Source organism: Neovison vison, chromosome 1, assembly GCF_020171115.1.
Source record: "Neovison vison isolate M4711 chromosome 1, ASM_NN_V1, whole genome shotgun sequence".
Taxonomy (NCBI): domain Eukaryota; kingdom Metazoa; phylum Chordata; class Mammalia; order Carnivora; family Mustelidae; genus Neogale; species Neogale vison.
The window spans coordinates 177,494,758-177,514,877 of record NC_058091.1 but is presented as its reverse complement, the minus strand read 5'-3'; the positions used below and the strand labels follow the sequence as shown (position 1 = coordinate 177,514,877).

Below are 20,120 nucleotides of genomic sequence, written 5' to 3'. Positions count from 1 at the left end.
CTTGTAACAATCTCTTTATGGAATGAGATTATAGGTCATGGGTTAGATGCTTATTTAATTTTGTAATAAGTTGACTAACTGTTCTTCCACATGGCTGCATAAGACATTTTAGATCATGAAGATTCTTTTTTTTTTTTTAACCTGTATCCTTATAATCCTTTGTATAGTTTGACCTAATTTTTTACCAGTGGGTCCATGTAAAATAGCATCTAATTTTTATTTTCATTTTTTTCTGATAGCTAACAAGGCTGAATGTTTCTGGGTGATTGTGCCTGCCATTCAGTGGCTCTAAAAGGCTGAGTCCCTAGTTAGTGAAGGGTATGTATAGAGGCGGCTCCTACTATAGCCAACGGAGACTGAAGGAGACTATAGATCGTGGCCTGGTCCTAGTACAGCTGATAAAGTGGCAGTAAATGCAGATTGTCCCTAAGGGAGGGGGTGTATGCAATGGTGGATGGGTGGTGGGATGGAACCCAGACCTGTACCATGTTCAGACCCTGCACAGAGCCCAGCTGTTTCCAGACAACACAGACTGGGACCTGGAACAGAAGCCTAGAGAGTGAGACCTTCAGGCTTGTCAAGAACAGGACTCATTATGAGGGCCAGGGAATGTATTCAGGGGCTTTCTCTTTCCCCAAACCTCTGGGAAAATAATTAGTAAAAGAGTAGCAAAAGAGTGGCTTGTTGTAAAAATACATGAGACTATTCCCAGTAGTGGGGGAAATTGAGTGTATTTTTAGGGTTCTATAGAATTACGTCCTCAAATACACGCCTACACAATATATACTTCAGCTGTAACTGTTTCACATAAGTTACATAGTATTACTAATAACATCTAACACTGTTTTCTATCATTCAGGCATGGTTCTAAGCCTAGTTCTCTCAGGTACAACCTTATCTTCTCTGTGGGGAGACTTAGTAATGTGGTCACTGAAGACACAAAGGAATGTTCTTTGTTTAATCCAAGTCATCTGTTCTCTTGTTTGGATATCAAGCGCAAGTTATACAAATTCAAGTTGAGGATAGTTTCCACTGGATGACACAATTGCTCTAGTCTGTTGGTTGTGGCAGTCCTTCAGTCCTGTGAGTACCAGCTGGGCCCCTGGGATGCAATGATGTAATCTCTAGGTCATAGAATAGTGATGCTGACTTACATCATAATAGCCCTTGATGGTATATTGAGTGCTGGTCAGGACAGTGGTCTAGTGAGAAAGTAGTTTCTCAAGTGATTTGTTGTTCTTGATCGTACTGGTTTGATTCTTTGTTATCATAAGTTGAGTTTTTGAAAGTAGAATTTCAGAGAGAAAGATACTGTCTGGAGTCCCTCGCTGAAGAGGTGAATCATGAAGAAGAAACAAAAAAGGAAACATCTGGAAAGCCCATCGTCCCCCCCAAATGCCAAAAAGTCAAGAGGTATGTGTTAAGCATGTTCCCTGAGAATAAGGTAAGAAGGAATTGCCTCTAAAGAAAGGGCGAGGAAGAGGGAAGAGAGGGAAAGATGTGTTTATGCTGGTCTTTCTGAGGACTCAGGTGGTCTGAGAGTAGAGAAAGTTCAAATCCTTGTCTCTGCAGCTGAGGACCTGTGCCATCTATACATGTCTCCCTGGGCTACTGCATCATATGGTGGTTGATGAGTACAAGTTTTATTGAAAATTGTTTTCCTTTATGTTATTTCTGCCTAAGGGCATCAGTTAAGCATATGATGTTATTAAAAGTTTTCTAGTAGTACATTCTCCTGTTAATGAAGAAGAAAATGTGACTCATGGAGGTGAGGAATAACTTTTAAAAAGCACTTAAAACTGGTTGTACAGGGATGAGAGTATAAGGTGAGAATTTATTTACTCAGAAGCAAAAAAATTGTTTTGTCTCAGAGGATGAGAAAATGAGTGTGGGGCTCCTACGTGAATTGTAAGGAACGGGCAGAACACACGCACACCGCTGTTTAACGATAAGTTAAATTGAGGAAGTAGTTTGTTTCTTTCTGAAGAAACGGAAAAGTGAAAGAGTTCTGGTTACTATGGAGATTAAAAGTAAACAGGTAACTGCTGTGAGTCAGAACCATTGTTCAGTGGTGGGAGGGGGACAGATCAGAGCTAACCCCAAAGTTCCAAGTGGTGTCTCCTACTCCAGGTGGATAACTTGGTATTTCCAATAATGTTTGGGGTTTCTGGGAAGTGAGGTTGTCTGCAATTCACCTTCAGTAAAATTCGTGCATGTTGAGAGTTGTTCCTGAGTGTAAAGTAAACATGCACTCACAACCATGTGTTCACATAGGTACATGTATAGAACATTAATACCCCAGGAAAAGGTAATTATTATCAAACATAATTGTCCATTTACTCTGTACCAGGTCCAATTATTTGTGTCTCAAAAACACATTATATCCATGCTTCATTAGCTAGAGTAGATCTGGTCTTTGAAGCTAACACGAATAAATCTATTTCTTGCTTATGTAACAATTCAGAGTATAGTAGGGCAAGTCTCCTGGGCTGATGGAGACTTTGTTTTCATTAACAGGAGGTTTCTTTTTTTTTATTTTCCAATTTATTTATTTTCAGAAAAACAGTATTCATTGTTTTTCCACCACACCCAGTGCTCCATGCAAGCCGTGCCCTCTATAATACCCACCACCTGGTACCCCAACCTCCCACCCCCCCGCCACTTCAAACGCCTCAGACTGGTTTTTCAAATAGATGCTGGGTGATCCACATCTTAGCTGGAAAAGTGAAACGTGTGGAGGGACATAGAGGAGGTGTTTATGATTCTGTCTGGAAGTGGCACATGTCAATTCCACTCATTGCTCAGTTCAGAAAACTTAACCACATGGTCAGAACTGCTACAAGAGTTGTCAATAAATGCAGTCTAGTAGTATGTCCAGGTAGAAAGGAGATAGCTTGCACTTACTGTTCTATTTACGAAGAGCACGGCTTATACAAAGCCAGCTACTCCTGATATAAACACAATAAATGAACCATATCAGGCTCTTCATGAAAATGGAGGCCATGTGTGTTCACTAAACATCTCACGTTGTGGACTCTCCTTGTTTGCTTTATGGGTGGATAAGCTAACGTGGACCACATCTCTCTTATTTTTGTGTAATTGAATTTACAAGAAGATCTGGAGAATCAACAAAAGGCAGCAGCCTCAAATTCAGTCCAGACGACAAAGAAGGCTTCATCTTCTTCCTCAGAGTATTTCTCCAGCAACTCTTTAGAAAACAAGCTCACTGGTGCTGGTAAGGAGAGTGTGTTGAATAAATTGTGACGTACTGCACAGCCAAATTACCTTCTTCTATTCGGCTTTCAGTAAAAACACCAACCATGTCAAATTTCTACACAAGACTTCTATAAAGCACAGCAGACCCCGACGCAGACAGGGTGGGCATGAGGCGCTCCCTCCATCAGGGTTTGAGGCGTGTTGAGCGCTGCGGTAGTGGGGGCAGAGGGGGTTGGACTGTCACCTTGCTGGGGGTTGTTGCTGGGTACTGGGTGCTGGGCTGGGTGGATGTGTGGCCATCAGAAGTGAACAGAGCAGTCAGGCGTTGTGGGTGTTGACCTGCCCATCAGTTGATACAAGGCTGCCTGATACAAGGCTGCCTGGTCTTCTTCCATGATCAACAGAAACCATCAGTTGCCAGGGAAAAGTCCTTACTAGGACTGGAGTAATCCCAGAAAGATCAGCAGAGAGCAGCGCTTTTTCTTGAAGAAATGCTGGGATAGGGTCTGGGCATGAGAATGTTAGCAGAGAAACATGGAAGGGTATGTCAGTGTGAACCACCAAAGCATTTATGTTATCAGGAAGGCGTGAAAGTACTAACAGCTTTAAGTAGGCCAGAAGCGGTCAGATTCTCAAGAGTTGGACTTAGGGTGGAGTAAGAGACATGCAGTCTGAGACCCATCCCTTTCATGTGCTTTGGTAGCCTGTGTTCTGACATTCATCCCTTTACAAACCCTCTGCACTCCTCATCCTCATTATTCAATTTCTTGTAATCTTCCACATGCTTCTGAATTCTCTATGCCATGTGGTTGTCCCTACCATAAAAACAGTGACGATTTCTCTGACTTCTGAAACTCTAGATCAGTTACCCCTGTTTTTAAATTTCATAGAAGCATACAATGTATAGTTTGTGTCTAGTTCCTTTCATCATTAAATCTGTGAAATTTAATATTATATATATGCACATACATTTATATTTTCTTACACAGTCTTCTCTATACCTCCATTTCCTTTAGATCTTTACACAGTCTCAAAGCTCATATATTCTTTCTCTTACAACTTTTGACTTTTACATCCTCTAATGTTTTCATTATTCCCTTAGATGACACAAATACACCAATTCTACTCTCAAAGACAGTATTCCTAATAATTATCTGGTACATCTAAATCCTGCAACAACATATACACCCCCAAATCCGTTGTCACAGGATGAGGAATCTACACATGTGGATACGTGCAAAACTAAAACACATAAAGCATGCATACCATTCTCAGTCACACAAAATTCACCCCATATTCAGATCCACAAACACCAATGCAGTTACACATTAGGCCCTGGCCCTGTTTGAACCAACGTGTTAGGAACTTACACACAAAGCACCTTACATCCATCACACCATTATGATCCAACAGGTGCCCAGTACACGTATCAGACACACCCATAGGAAATGATGGTATTATTAAACAGTTATCTAGTGAGCAGTGAGCTTGGTTACCATGGCAACAGAAACGCTGACATAACAATGAGGATATGTTCTTCAAAAATAAAACTTGTTTGTCTCCTTTGAGGTTATAAATCTCTTGGAGTTCAGAACGCAGAGGGTAAAAGTGTAGCAAATGGGAAGGAAGGCAAATGTTACTGAAAATCCTAACCAGAATGAATGACTATCAGGAGCCATGGTAGCAGCATCCAGACAGAAAGACAGGATAGTGTAATAGGCCAATTCTTTGCCCAAACTAAAGATAATTATTTAGGGCAAAATAAATATTTCCATGGGGGGTGGGGAGAGTGGGGAAAGTAGAATAGGGACAAGAGTGTAAGAGCGGAACAGAATGGGACCAGCAGTTTTTATGACTTTTATTCAGTTTTTTAGGACCATCAAAGTTACACACACATTATCCCCAACCTGGCCACTCTTTAGAAGACAGTCTTCCAGACCATGAGGCAAAAAGTGTATCACCTGTATCAGAATACTTCACCTGTTACTCCTCATTCTCTTAAGGAGAAAGGAAGGGCATTTCAAGTCTAGGCAGATGAGGGAAGAGGGAGTCTGAATAGACCTATGGACATGCTGCTCAGCATCTCTCCAAAGCCAGAGGGAGAAAGGTGCACATGAGGCCCAGTTATAATCTTATTCTCTGCCCTGATTTGGGAATATGAGTCTCCTGTTTCTGTACCCTCAATAGGAACTCATTACAAACACTTCACTTTTAGTGGGTAGAGAGGAATTGTGTGCCTACATTGTGGGGAAGATATCACTTATTGAGGGAAGAAGTGGAATTCATAGGCACAGTATTCACAATTTGTGTAGTGTCAGTTAAACCTAAAAGGGAAGAATAAATGTAAAATGAAACCATAGCTTGTAGTACTCTAGAAATATCAAACTGCAGAATACGTAAAAGCTTCAAATTGATAGTCATCCACATTAAGGGTCCTATGGTAATGACTTCCTGAATGTGAACTCAGTCTAAAACTACAAAGCACACAATCTAAGGAAGGTTCTGCAAACATAGTGAACATTAAGGTTTAACATCAAAGAAGATCATTTAATTGAACAGTGTATAGGGATGGTAAATAAGAATGTTTACAATTAATAAAGATGTAAAGTCATAAAACACTACCAAGAAAAAAAATTTTTAAAAACCTAAAGTTTTAGAAGTGAAAATTAATGTTATAGAAATTATAAATAATGTGACACACGGATCACTTATGATAAAGGGAAGACATACTGATGTACGTCTCTAGAAGGATGCTGCAGTGTCACCCACGACTCTCATGCTACCTTCACATGCAATGGCCATGTCACCTCTACAGTCTCTACATAAAATTGTTGAGGAAACGTGACAGACACATACTCACATCAGACTGTGTTCACAAACATGGCGCACATACTAAGTCCCTAGAAAATACACCACCCCCACTGAATTGTCTCATTCCTAAACCAACATGACCTATCAGACACTCTCCAGTGACCTAAGAGACAAAGTAGGTGCATTTTGTGAAGTAAAAATTGAGTTATAAGCTTCCCTGAAGTTTTTAAACCAAGGAGGAGATGTAATATGTTTGAGTTAATTTCTAAGGAACAAAAATGGACCTATTTCCTGAACATTGAGTTTGGAAATGTAGATTAGGAGGAAGAAAAACTAACGGGTGATTTTTTTTTTTTTTTTTCCCAATTTATTTATTTTCAGAAAAACAGTATTCATTATTTTTTCACCACACCCAGTGCTCCATGCAAGCTGTGCCCTCTATAATACCCACCACCTGGTACCCCAACCTCCCACCCCCCCGCCACTTCAAACCCCTCAGACTGTTTTTCAGAGTCCATAGTCTCTCATGGTTCACCTCCCCTTCCAATTTACCCAAATTCCCTACTACTCTCTAACGCCCCTTGTCCTCCATGCTATTGGTTATGCTCCACAAATGAGTGAAACCATATGATAATTGACTCTCTCTGCTTGACTGATTTCACTCAGCATAATCTCTTCCAGTCCCGTCCATGTTGCTACAAAAGTTGGATATTCGTCCTTTCTGATGGAGGCATAATACTCCATAGTGTATATGGACCACATCTTCCTTATCCATTCATCCGTTGAAGGGCATCTTGGTTCTTTCCATAGTTTGGAGACTGTGGCCATTGCTGCTATAAACATTGGGGTACAGATGGCCCTTCTTTTCACGACATCTGTATCTTTGGGGTAAATACCCAGGAGTGCAATTGCAGGGTCGTAGGGAAGCTCTATTTTTAATTTCTTGAGGAATCTCCACACTGTTCTCCAAAGAGGCTGCACCAACTTGCATTCCCACCAACAGTGTAAGAGGGTTCCCCTTTCTCCACATCCTCTCCAACACATGTTGTTTCCTGTTTTGTTAATTTTGGCCATTCTAACTGGTGTAAGGTGATATCTCAATGTGGTTTTAATTTGAATCTCCCTGAGGGCTAATGATGATGAGCATTTTTTCATGTGTCTGATAGCCATTTGTATTTCTTGATTGGAGAAGTGTCTGTTCATATCTTCTGCCCATTTTTTGATGTGTTTGTCTGTTTCGTGTGCGTTGAGTTTGAGGAGTTCATTATAGATCCTGGATATCAACCTTTTGTCTGTACTGTCATTTGCAAATATCTTCTCCCATTCCGTGGGTTGCCTCTTTGTTTTTTTGACTGTTTCCTTTGCTGTGCAGAAGCTTTTGATTTTGATGAAGTCCCAGAAGTCTATTTTCGCTTTTGTTTCCTTTGCCTTTGGAGACGTATCTTGAAAGAAGTTGCTGTGGCTGATATCGAAGAGATTACTGCCTATGTTCTCCTCTAAGATTCTGATAGATTCCTGTCTCACGTTGAGGTCTTTTATCCATTTTGAGTTGATCTTTGTGTACGGTGTAAGAGAATGGTCGAGTTTCATTCTTCTACATATAGCTGTCCAGTTTTCCCAGCACCATTTATTGAAGAGACTGTCTTTTTTCCACTGTATATTTTTTCCTGTTTTGTCGAAGATTAATTGACCATAGAGTTGAGGGTCCATATCAGGGCTCTCTACTCTGTTCCACTGGTCTATGTGTCTGTTTTTATGCCAGTACCATGCTGTCTTGGTGATCACAGCTTTGTAATAAAGCTTGAAATCAGGTAAGGTGATGCCGCCAGCTTTATTTTTGTTTTTCAACGTTTCCTTAGCGATTCGGGGTCTCTTCTGATTCCATACAAATTTTTGGATTATTTGCTCCAGCTCTTTGAAGAATGCCTAACGGGTGATTTTTGTGATATGTTTAAATTCATGGCAGAGTTCGAGATGATCCTAGAAATACACATATTTTACCAGGAAAATAACCAACAGCCTAGAATTTCGCTGTTCATTGGTAAGGTTTAGAGGTAGGCTTATGTGTACGGTGAGTACAGATGCAAAAATTAAACAGAACAGTGTGTGGGAATGTGAGGAGGGTGACACCACCAACTGGGCCAAGTGACAGCTGAGCCATTTGGCAGTCAGTAGCTCCTCGGAGGGGAGCTGTGCCCAATGTGGGGAGGTGTGGCCTGGAGTCAGCCTTGGGGATCCTACTAGAGTCTCCTGGTCCTGCAGAGCTGTGCAGCAGAGCCCTCAGGTAAGGTCCGACCCAGGTACCTGAAAGAGGAGGCCAAAGAGCAGCAGTGGAAGTCGGTCAGTTCCTTCCTGTAAATTCGAACCCTCCCAGGAAGCAACAGGACTTTCATATCATAAAGCACAGCTGGCAGACCAAAGACCTTTACTGACATGCTCCAAATTTATTCTTGTGGTAAACAGAATAGTCAGAGTGCAGGCGCCTTACCATGTACTAGGCAAGAATTTGAGCCTCTGATCCATGGCAGAAAACAACATAAGGCTTTCAGAGGTAACCAGACATTTCATTCCAGAAATTGTTTTTAGATACCTAGATTTTAGAACTTCGAACAGAAGTTGGACTATAATCTTCATGGGGACAAGTGTCGTGTGGGTTATTATACACGCTATTTCTTGAATGTTTAGTGAAGGAAAAAAAAAAGTCACCTGTCTGCTCTTCCTTCTCTTTCTCAGAAGTTTTAAACACATCTGAAGATGTTTTATCTGGACCCTCTGGGTTGGCCCAAGGCCATGGCCAGATGGCAGCAGATGCAATCTCACAATACTCCTGTGTGTCTGCAGACAAGCTCTTTCACTGTGGTTTGTGGTGGGGGAGAGGTAGGGCTGAGGGGGAATCAGGCAGGGAGGTGAGGCAGCATGTTAACTCAAAATTAGAATTAAGTGCCCGTGCTCAGCTATGGCCATAAATGACCCCTTTGCTCAAGGACTGCCCAAGGTCTCTGTTTTTAAATAATAGGCAGAAATGTACCATGTCAGGATCCCTGTCTTCTTTGGAAGACTCTCTTAAAGGATCTGAATGGGAAGATTAAAAATCTAAGAGAAATGTAGAAATACAATTCTGGAAGAGGAGTTTGGGGAAAGTTTGTGAAGTCTTAATTTGAACATCTCCAGCACCAGGATTCCCAGGAATCCCTGAAAATTTATTTTGTCTATATCTATAATATCATTATATCTATCTATCCTCTCTCTACATATATGTGTATGTATAGATAGACACCAACATAGAAGTAGGTAGATACACACGCAGAATTCTTCATAAAACTTGTACCCCATAGTCCCTAATTAGACAGTTTCTGAAGAGGAAAATCAAGCTGAAAATACCCAACGTTAGTGACTCCATACTGTTTCACAGACATGGTTCTTTCTACATGTTCAGTGTTCTTTACACATCTCCAGAAATCCCACATGCAAGGTACTCAGTATTATGGGCATCCACCATAAAAACATTTTCATCATTGTTATTTATTTCTCTTTTGGAGTAAGCGAAGTTTTAAGACGTAAACTCACCTTAATATTAGACGTTTCTACTGAGAAAATCACTTAATTTCTGTGAAAGCAAGTGTCATGTGTGGTAATGTTGTCTTAGAGTGTTCACTCAGTGTGGCTCTTTTGAAAGGATACAGACTCCAGAAGATGCCGCATCTCAATATATTGTTTTATTTTTATTCCATTCACCAGAACTCCAGACGGCAACCAAGGAGGATGCACCCCTTCCTACGTCCTCTGCCGTGGTCCCCCCTGGTGGTGAGGCAGCAAAACAACAATCCTCTGCCTCAGAGTACTTCTCCTGTTTCTCGTCCTTATCTCAGATCATTCGTGCTAATGAGGATGGTAAGGGAAATACACAGGTGGGGTCTGAGCATGGATGGGAGGTACAACTGAGCTGCTCAGCCCAAGCCCTCTTATTTAAGTCTCCACTTAAAAATCTGAAGAGGGCTTCAGGGCAGAGGCACTAAGACTGAAGGCTCTGCAGAGGGACAAATGGGAATGTGCCTCCAGGGTTAGGACCCAGTTACTCGTGAGAGTACTGGGACAGCTGGGGGTCGGGAAGAGCACTGTGCTGGTGTGGGCCTTTCATCATAGTCTTCCCCCTCAGGTGAGCATGAACTCCTCACACACACTCCTGCATCTGTCTGCCTTCCTACCAGTTATGGTCCCATTTCTCCTTCCCTTTGCTTTTAGACATGCCTCATTCTTCATCAATCTTCCCTTTCCCTTGTATGTGAGGGCGCAGCTATGCCCCCATACCCTCACTCCTTCACACAATCAGACTCACCCATTTACACACCAATGCCATACGGAATTTACATCCCCTCACACCAATCACCCGGTTTAACTACCTCACACTAAGCCAAATTGTGGAAAATTGGTACACCCTGAGAGGGGTGCACTTTCCTATAGAGCCTTACTCATCCACGTGCCACGTCATGCACGAAGACATTGGCACTTCACAGAGCTGCATCTTCGGGGAGTTCAGGTCACTTCTGGTAACAACACTCTAAGTCCTGTTGTCTCACGACAAGGAACGGCACCAGTCCCGCACTTGTTCATATGCTCTGCCACACTGTGGAATACGCATGCACACACTCATCCGCCGTCACCTTGCACCATCATCAGAAACACTCATCAGGGTCTCCTGGGTGGCTCAGTCATTTGGGCAGCCAACGCTTGGTTTTGGCTCAGGTCATGATCTCGGGGTCATGTGATCAAACCCTGCATCAGGCTCCATGCTCAGCAGAGAGTCTGCTTGTCCCTCTCCCTCCACCCCTCTTGTCTCTCAAATAAACAAAATACTGAATAAAAAAAAAAAAGAAGAAGAAAGAAAAAACCAACCACTCACCAGATGAGTCCCAAAACATACTTGCAACTCCACAAGACACACCACACCCTCATTCCCACATAGCTAGACCATGTACACACCTCAAAGCATAGCACTCAGACACTTGCTCTGTGAGAGCAAATGTCATGTGTGGTAATGTTGTCTAACTTAGAGTGTTCACTCAGTGTGGCTCTTTTGAGAGGATACAGACTCCAGAAGATGCCGCATCTCAATATATTGTTTTATTTTTATTCCATTCACCAGAACTCCAGACGGCAACCAAGGAGGATGCACCCCTTCCTACGTCCTCTGCCGTGGTCCCCCCTGGTGGTGAGGCAGCAAAACAACAATCCTCTGCCTCAGAGTACTTCTCCTGTTTCTCGTCCTTATCTCAGATCATTCGTGCTAATGAGGATGGTAAGGGAAATACACAGGTGGGGTCTGAGCATGGATGGGAGGTACAACTGAGCTGCTCAGCCCAAGCCCTCTTATTTAAGTCTCCACTTAAAAATCTGAAGAGGGCTTCAGGGCAGAGGCACTAAGACTGAAGGCTCTGCAGAGGGACAAATGGGAATGTGCCTCCAGGGTTAGGACCCAGTTACTCGTGAGAGTACTGGGACAGCTGGGGGTCGGGAAGAGCACTGTGCTGGTGTGGGCCTTTCATCATAGTCTTCCCCCTCAGGTGAGCATGAACTCCTCACACACACTCCTGCATCTGTCTGCCTTCCTACCAGTTATGGTCCCATTTCTCCTTCCCTTTGCTTTTAGACATGCCTTCATTCTTCATCAATCTTCCCTTTCCCTTGTATGTGAGGGCGCAGCTATGCCCCCATACCCTCACTCCTTCACACAATCAGACTCACCCATTTACACACCAATGCCATACGGAATTTACATCCCCTCACACCAATCACCCGGTTTAACTACCTCACACTAAGCCAAATTGTGGAAAATTGGTACACCCTGAGAGGGGTGCACTTTCCTATAGAGCCTTACTCATCCACGTGCCACGTCATGCACGAAGACATTGGCACTTCACAGAGCTGCATCTTCGGGGAGTTCAGGTCACTTCTGGTAACAACACTCTAAGTCCTGTTGTCTCACGACAAGGAACGGCACCAGTCCCGCACTTGTTCATATGCTCTGCCACACTGTGGAATACGCATGCACACACTCATCCGCCGTCACCTTGCACCATCATCAGAAACACTCATCAGGGTCTCCTGGGTGGCTCAGTCATTTGGGCAGCCAACGCTTGGTTTTGGCTCAGGTCATGATCTCGGGGTCATGTGATCAAACCCTGCATCAGGCTCCATGCTCAGCAGAGAGTCTGCTTGTCCCTCTCCCTCCACCCCTCTTGTCTCTCAAATAAACAAAATACTGAATAAAAAAAAAAAGAAGAAGAAAGAAAAAACCAACCACTCACCAGATGAGTCCCAAAACATACTTGCAACTCCACAAGACACACCACACCCTCATTCCCACATAGCTAGACCATGTACACACCTCAAAGCATAGCACTCAGACACTTGCTCTGTGAGAGCAAATGTCATGTGTGGTAATGTTGTCTAACTTAGAGTGTTCACTCAGTGTGGCTCTTTTGAGAGGATACAGCCTCCAGAAGATGCCGCATCTCAATATATTGTTTTATTTTTATTCCATTCACCAGAACTCCAGAGGGCAACCAAGGAGGATGCACCCCTTCCTACGTCCTCTGCCGTGGTCCCCCCTGGTGGTGAGGCAGCAAAACAACAATCCTCTGCCTCAGAGTACTTCTCCTGTTTCTCGTCCTTATCTCAGATCATTCGTGCTAATGAGGATGGTAAGGGAAATACACAGGTGGGGTCTGAGCATGGATGGGAGGTACAACTGAGCTGCTCAGCCCAAGCCCTCTTATTTAAGTCTCCACTTAAAAATCTGAAGAGGGCTTCAGGGCAGAGGCACTAAGACTGAAGGCTCTGCAGAGGGACAAATGGGAATGTGCCTCCAGGGTTAGGACCCAGTTACTCGTGAGAGTACTGGGACAGCTGGGGGTCGGGAAGAGCACTGTGCTGGTGTGGGCCTTTCATCATAGTCTTCCCCCTCAGGTGAGCATGAACTCCTCACACACACTCCTGCATCTGTCTGCCTTCCTACCAGTTATGGTCCCATTTCTCCTTCCCTTTGCTTTTAGACATGCCTTCATTCTTCATCAATCTTCCCTTTCCCTTGTATGTGAGGGCGCAGCTATGCCCCCATACCCTCACTCCTTCACACAATCAGACTCACCCATTTACACACCAATGCCATACGGAATTTACATCCCCTCACACCAATCACCCGGTTTAACTACCTCACACTAAGCCAAATTGTGGAAAATTGGTACACCCTGAGAGGGGTGCACTTTCCTATAGAGCCTTACTCATCCACGTGCCACGTCATGCACGAAGACATTGGCACTTCACAGAGCTGCATCTTCGGGGAGTTCAGGTCACTTCTGGTAACAACACTCTAAGTCCTGTTGTCTCACGACAAGGAACGGCACCAGTCCCGCACTTGTTCATATGCTCTGCCACACTGTGGAATACGCATGCACACACTCATCCGCCGTCACCTTGCACCATCATCAGAAACACTCATCAGGGTCTCCTGGGTGGCTCAGTCATTTGGGCAGCCAACGCTTGGTTTTGGCTCAGGTCATGATCTCGGGGTCATGTGATCAAACCCTGCATCAGGCTCCATGCTCAGCAGAGAGTCTGCTTGTCCCTCTCCCTCCACCCCTCTTGTCTCTCAAATAAACAAAATACTGAATAAAAAAAAAAAGAAGAAGAAAGAAAAAACCAACCACTCACCAGATGAGTCCCAAAACATACTTGCAACTCCACAAGACACACCACACCCTCATTCCCACATAGCTAGACCATGTACACACCTCAAAGCATAGCACTCAGACACTTGCTCTGTGAGAGCAAATGTCATGTGTGGTAATGTTGTCTAACTTAGAGTGTTCACTCAGTGTGGCTCTTTTGAGAGGATACAGCCTCCAGAAGATGCCGCATCTCAATATATTGTTTTATTTTTATTCCATTCACCAGAACTCCAGAGGGCAACCAAGGAGGATGCACCCCTTCCTACGTCCTCTGCCGTGGTCCCCCCTGGTGGTGAGGCAGCAAAACAACAATCCTCTGCCTCAGAGTACTTCTCCTGTTTCTCGTCCTTATCTCAGATCATTCGTGCTAATGAGGATGGTAAGGGAAATACACAGGTGGGGTCTGAGCATGGATGGGAGGTACAACTGAGCTGCTCAGCCCAAGCCCTCTTATTTAAGTCTCCACTTAAAAATCTGAAGAGGGCTTCAGGGCAGAGGCACTAAGACTGAAGGCTCTGCAGAGGGACAAATGGGAATGTGCCTCCAGGGTTAGGACCCAGTTACTCGTGAGAGTACTGGGACAGCTGGGGGTCGGGAAGAGCACTGTGCTGGTGTGGGCCTTTCATCATAGTCTTCCCCCTCAGGTGAGCATGAACTCCTCACACACACTCCTGCATCTGTCTGCCTTCCTACCAGTTATGGTCCCATTTCTCCTTCCCTTTGCTTTTAGACATGCCTTCATTCTTCATCAATCTTCCCTTTCCCTTGTATGTGAGGGCGCAGCTATGCCCCCATACCCTCACTCCTTCACACAATCAGACTCACCCATTTACACACCAATGCCATACGGAATTTACATCCCCTCACACCAATCACCCGGTTTAACTACCTCACACTAAGCCAAATTGTGGAAAATTGGTACACCCTGAGAGGGGTGCACTTTCCTATAGAGCCTTACTCATCCACGTGCCACGTCATGCACGAAGACATTGGCACTTCACAGAGCTGCATCTTCGGGGAGTTCAGGTCACTTCTGGTAACAACACTCTAAGTCCTGTTGTCTCACGACAAGGAACGGCACCAGTCCCGCACTTGTTCATATGCTCTGCCACACTGTGGAATACGCATGCACACACTCATCCGCCGTCACCTTGCACCATCATCAGAAACACTCATCAGGGTCTCCTGGGTGGCTCAGTCATTTGGGCAGCCAACGCTTGGTTTTGGCTCAGGTCATGATCTCGGGGTCATGTGATCAAACCCTGCATCAGGCTCCATGCTCAGCAGAGAGTCTGCTTGTCCCTCTCTCTCCACCCCTCTTGTCTCTCAAATAAACAAAATACTGAGTAAAAAAAAAGAAGAAGAAAGAAAAAACCAACCACTCACCAGATGAGTCCCAAAACATACTTGCAACTCCACAAGACACACCACACCCTCATTCCCACATAGTTAGACCATGTACACACCTCAAAGTATAGCATTCAGAGAATTCTGAAATATCACATGTGTATATACTTAGGCTCCACATGTCTACATAGGAATAATCTCATGGGCATCTCGCCTCCTCCAGATACCGCGGACTTATTCTATTTGTCTTACACCTGTAATTTTCTTCCCTAGGAGTTCCTCAAACAGATCAGCTCTTTTCTTCTTCCACGAAAAGTGAGACTTCCTCACCCTTTCTCTATAACTCCTTTCCATTCCATGTGGCTGATGATCCTAAGCCTTCTGTGTCCTCAGCAAACTCAGAAGAGGAACCATCCATTAATATATACTATAAAAATGTAAGAACAAAAAGGGGGGTGGCTGTCTTCGATGATGAGCAGGAAAGCCTGGAGCCTCCCACCAAAAAACCAAAACAAGAAAAAAAGACCTTTTCTGATGAGCCACCAAGTGTCAGTGCATCCAGACTGACAGCTGAAAAGCAGGAGAAAGGGAAGGAGGCTGACAGTCCACCAGTGCCTCCAGCTGCCGAAGAATATCCCAGGGCCAAGACGCCTGAATGGCTCGTGGCCCCGGATAGTGGCTTCAGGTGCATGGCCTGCTGCCGGGTCTTTCCCAGCTTGGAGGTCCTCCAGGAACACGTGAAGCATGGAGTCCGTGAGGGCTTCAGCTGCCATACTTTCCATCTGACCTTGACTTTGCTGAAGAGCAAGAAAAGGGTAGAGAAGGAAAAGAGTAGGCAGACAAAGAATACTAAGAATACTGGCATATAGATGCCGGAAAGAGAAAAATTTTGGCCTGAAGTTGTCTTCATACAAATAAACAGAACTCTTTCCATCCACTCCAGGAGAAGCAGTAGAGTAGGCCAGACTCTACTGAGAAGGGCTTCATCTTCTCTAAGCAGCCCTAGGACCCATTTTTATTTATGTGTCACATCTCCCACTACCACCACTCCCAGCACACCACCACCAGGAGCAGACAACCCCTTTCAACTATCTCCACTGCTCTCCCAAGAAGGAGGGAGAAGAAGGCAGATCACACCATGCAGAACTGCAAGATGGTCTCATACAAACTAAAGAGCAATGACCACTCACATATCATCTCTACCTGAAAAAAGAAGACCTACTGGAAGGGGAAACTGCTGGGGGCCGGATTGTAGAAGAGGTGAGGGCCCTAGGAGTAAGAGAACGTCTCAAGTGTTCTTGGGACTCAGGTTTCTGCTGGAGATGCCTCCCAAGGTTCCAGGATAACTGTGTTGAATAATTTCCTTCAGAGGAATACATAATTGGAAGTAGAATGCTTGCTTGACGACAGATTAAGGAGATTGCTTCCTTTCTATGCCCTTTGAGGAGACAGGAGTAAAGACCTGACTAGCAGTTCAGCAGGGCTGAGAAGCCCGGGCCCACCATTCCTAGATTAACCAAATGTCATGGGAGTCACATCCCTTGGCCTGCCTCCCTTTCCATGGGGTGCAGAGCAATTCAGAGACAAACTTTGTCTGCTGGAAGAAGGGTTGGTATGCAGGCTAGATGCAGTCCTGCCCTTTTCCTGGGTGAGAGTGAGATCTCAGATGTCATATTCTAAGTTTCATACCTAGAAGACCTGCTGAAGAGTTATAATCAGAGGATTCCTTTTCTTTTCCCCTTGATATGTACTTGGAGCCAGTAGTTCTGGCTGCTTCCTTTAAAGTGTCAGAAGCAACTGGAAAGAGATAGGGATAGAGGTTACCCTTCTGTCATGGACCATTTCTGGCAACTTTTTTTTTTTTTAAAGAGCAAGAGCAAATAGGTGAAGAGAGTAGAGGGAGAGAAAAAGTCTTCAACAGGCTCCCCACCCAGTGCAGAGCCAGACTTGGGGCTCAATCTCATGACCCTGAGATAATGACCTGAGTTGAAATCAAGAGTTGGATGCTTAACCAACTGAGTCCCCCAGGCACCCCAGTTTCTGGCAACTTTTAATGTGTTGCTTTCTTGAGGATCCCCATGTCCTTTTATGAAGGTTTATGATTCCTGCATCTTATTCTTTATTTTTGTTATAGCATCAAGTGCCTTGTTCTAAGGGATCAGTAGAGGGGTTAAACAGATGAGACTGCAAAGACTAGCAAAACCAGCTTTGTACCACAATGAATGAGAGTCTATCTTAGAAAGAAGGGCTCTTCTTCTAGGGTCCAAGAGTCATAATGGAACCTGGGAATTGCCTTAAATTTTTTGAATCACATAGAGTGAATGAATGTATATCAGTAAAATAAGAAAAGCTGCCTTCCTCATTGAAAGGATCTCCTTCCCTGTTTTGGTTTTCTCACAGACCCACTGGCCCAGAGATTTCAAATGATGGTGTCCAGCACACCCTGCAGTCTGATGGGAGCACAGAAGTTCTCCTAAGCCCCCCTAGCATCTAGGGATGGCTGGCTGAAGATACATATACCTGATACTCTGCAGCTGCTCCCAGTTGACCTGGTAAAATGCGGTGCCCAGCTCTAGAGAAAATATCCGCCTAGAGCCATGAGAAGTCCAAGGAATGCTGGGAATTACTGGGCACTCAGGAGCCCCGTGGAATAACTCCTGCTGACCCTCCCCACCCTGCCAGGAGGCAGGCACCACTGAAAATCCCTTCAAGATTGCCTTGTTGGGAAGAGGGCAGTATAGGTAGAGAGATGTTAGTACTGTGATCAGGCCATGATACCTTCCTAGAGCTTTGGCTGGTGGAATAAGAAGATTGACGACAGCTTGGCAGAACTTAAGGAAGGAGACTGTTAGCTTGACAGAGGATCTAAAAGGATATTTCTGATCTCTTTCCTCCGTTTGTCTTCTACTTGTAGCTTCTCAAGTCCCTTGATTTACTGTAGGTTTGAAGACCTGGCTTACAGGTCTTACTCTCCAGCCCGGCCCTTACTCTTTACTCCTCCACACCTTCTATCTATGAATATGTGCCTGAACACTCCAAATATCAATGGTCCAGATTGTAATCCATATTCTTCCTCCCCTCCACTTGCACCCATACATTTGCTCCACTGTAGTCTCTGTTAACTTATACTTATTTTTCTATATCCCTTTCTTTATATGAACATACACCCTTCTCCTTATCTTTTTTAACTTACTCACTTGCACAGTTATCTGGCTGACAGATAGACATTCTTATTATTGAGAGAGAAAAAGCTATTTCACAAATGAAACAAAAGCAAAGAAAACCCCCCACTTGGCTTCTCTGAGCTTGGGCACACATAGGTGTGCAAATACTTCTTATACAGTCACAGGAGAGAGGATGGAACATGTAATAAATCATCATGGATGATCAAATATGTGTACACGAGGGTGTCACAGAAGTCATAATGCAGCCTTAAGCTTAATTTTAGAAGCATAAAAGACACCAAGTTTTGAAAAATATAATTTGCATGTTCAATTATTTGCAAGTCACTTACACTTCATTGTGCCTTTTCAAAGATAAATTTTTAATTTTTCTTTTGTCACTCTGCCATAATCAATCAGAAGTTCAGAAACAGGGAAATTTTCAAGTGTTCTTTATAGTTTGCAAATAATATAAGGAAAATTAAAATAGTTCAACTTTGAAATGGGATCATTTATAATTTTTAGCTTTACACTTTCAGAAGTGCATGTTTCAGAAGTTCATGACAGCTATATGGCATTTGGGACATACATATTTACATAGGTATATACAGGTTTATATAAGTTTATATATGTATATATACACAAACCTGTATATACCTATGCCTATACATGTATTTCCTTATCTCTATATATATATCTCAGACATAGTGAAGCTGTCCCCATGGATATGGACATATAAGAAGTTTATGTGCACCTGTGTGTCATTGAAGCCAAGAGGAGGATTATAATTGTTTTTGCTTTCATCTGCCTAGTTCTTTATCCTTCTTCCTGTGATAGTGTCTTCACTTTCTGGCCAAATTTATGGGCAAGGAAGTCAGACTAGCCAAGTGAAGTCCTTACTTCAACACTTGGCTTCCATAGTTTACCTAGGTGTAGGACCTGTGTTAGAACAGTCTGTACTGATAGCTTAGACAATTGAAACAGGAGCTAGAGACTGGGCAGTTTCCTGGTGAGTGATCTTTTGTCCGCAACCCAAATTAAAGTCTGTGAGGCTGCACTGCACTCCTTCAGTTCTTCTTTTTTGGATGACCTGGCCATTTCAGTTAGTACTTTAATATGCTAAGCATCTCCACCAACCCTTCAATAAATTCTTTTGTTTCCATTAACCTGAGTCATTTACTGTTGTTTGAAACCTAATGTCCCTTAATTTGGATGCAAATTAGCTTCAATATGATCATTTCTTCCGTTTTATTTATTGAAACAGTATGGCCTAGAAAGAAATAATATTATATTCCTCTGACTTTATACTGAAACAGTAAGGGATATACTTAAACTCAGTAGGTATACTATATCCTTGATTAATTAGGAAGGTGCAGGAAAAATGTTTGGGTGTATAAGCAAAAGATCAGACTTCAAAACAGTCAAACTGGATTTTATCTCTTACTGCCACTTAGCAAATTTGCAGACTTTCTGAGTCAATGTTCTGTCTTAAAAATGGATTTTGTAATACTAAAGTAATACTAGTGGGGAGGATAATGAGATGAGGGTAAAAACACATTACTTAGCTACTCAAAAGATTCATTCATTTTTGGTATTTGCTTTCCTTACCTTTGATTATCAGTAGTTTGAGTAAGATGTGTCTGGGTAGGATTTTTTAAAAATATTGTTTGAGATATGCTGAGCTTTTTAAAAAAGTTTTTAATTTTGGTAAAACTCATCAGAGAAGTCCCATGTATACCCATCACCCCCTTTTCTTCAACATAGTTATAGTTCATTACCAAACAAAGGAAATTGACTGGAACAAAACAACTAAGCACATTGCAGGCCTTACTCAGATGGTACTGTTTCTGTGTGTGCT

General features: G+C 43.4%; 1 protein-coding gene across 1 annotated transcript; it reads left to right on the top strand.

Moving 5' to 3' along the window:
• The first annotated feature begins 987 nt into the window (after nt 1-987).
• LOC122916346 (protein FAM170A-like) lies at nt 988-18,912 on the top strand. The gene is made up of 6 exons (XM_044263612.1): nt 988-1,413; nt 3,116-3,235; nt 12,576-12,728; nt 13,981-14,133; nt 15,375-16,361; nt 17,502-18,912. The coding sequence occupies exons 1-5, from the start codon at nt 1,344-1,346 to the stop codon at nt 15,968-15,970; spliced, it is 1,092 nt and encodes a 363-aa protein (XP_044119547.1). The 5' UTR covers nt 988-1,343; the 3' UTR covers nt 15,971-16,361; nt 17,502-18,912.
• Nucleotides 18,913-20,120: the final 1,208 nt, after the last annotated feature.

Excerpts from the sequence above, each read along its gene's own strand:
- LOC122916346 (XM_044263612.1), top strand. The coding sequence starts at position 1,344 with ATGAAGAAGAAACAAAAAAGGAAACATCTGGAAAGCCCATCGTCCCCC. Across the intron at positions 12,729-13,980 it reads CATTCGTGCTAATGAGGATG|AACTCCAGAGGGCAACCAAG; the intron begins GTAAGGGAAATA and ends TCCATTCACCAG. Across the intron at positions 14,134-15,374 it reads CATTCGTGCTAATGAGGATG|GAGTTCCTCAAACAGATCAG; the intron begins GTAAGGGAAATA and ends TTTCTTCCCTAG.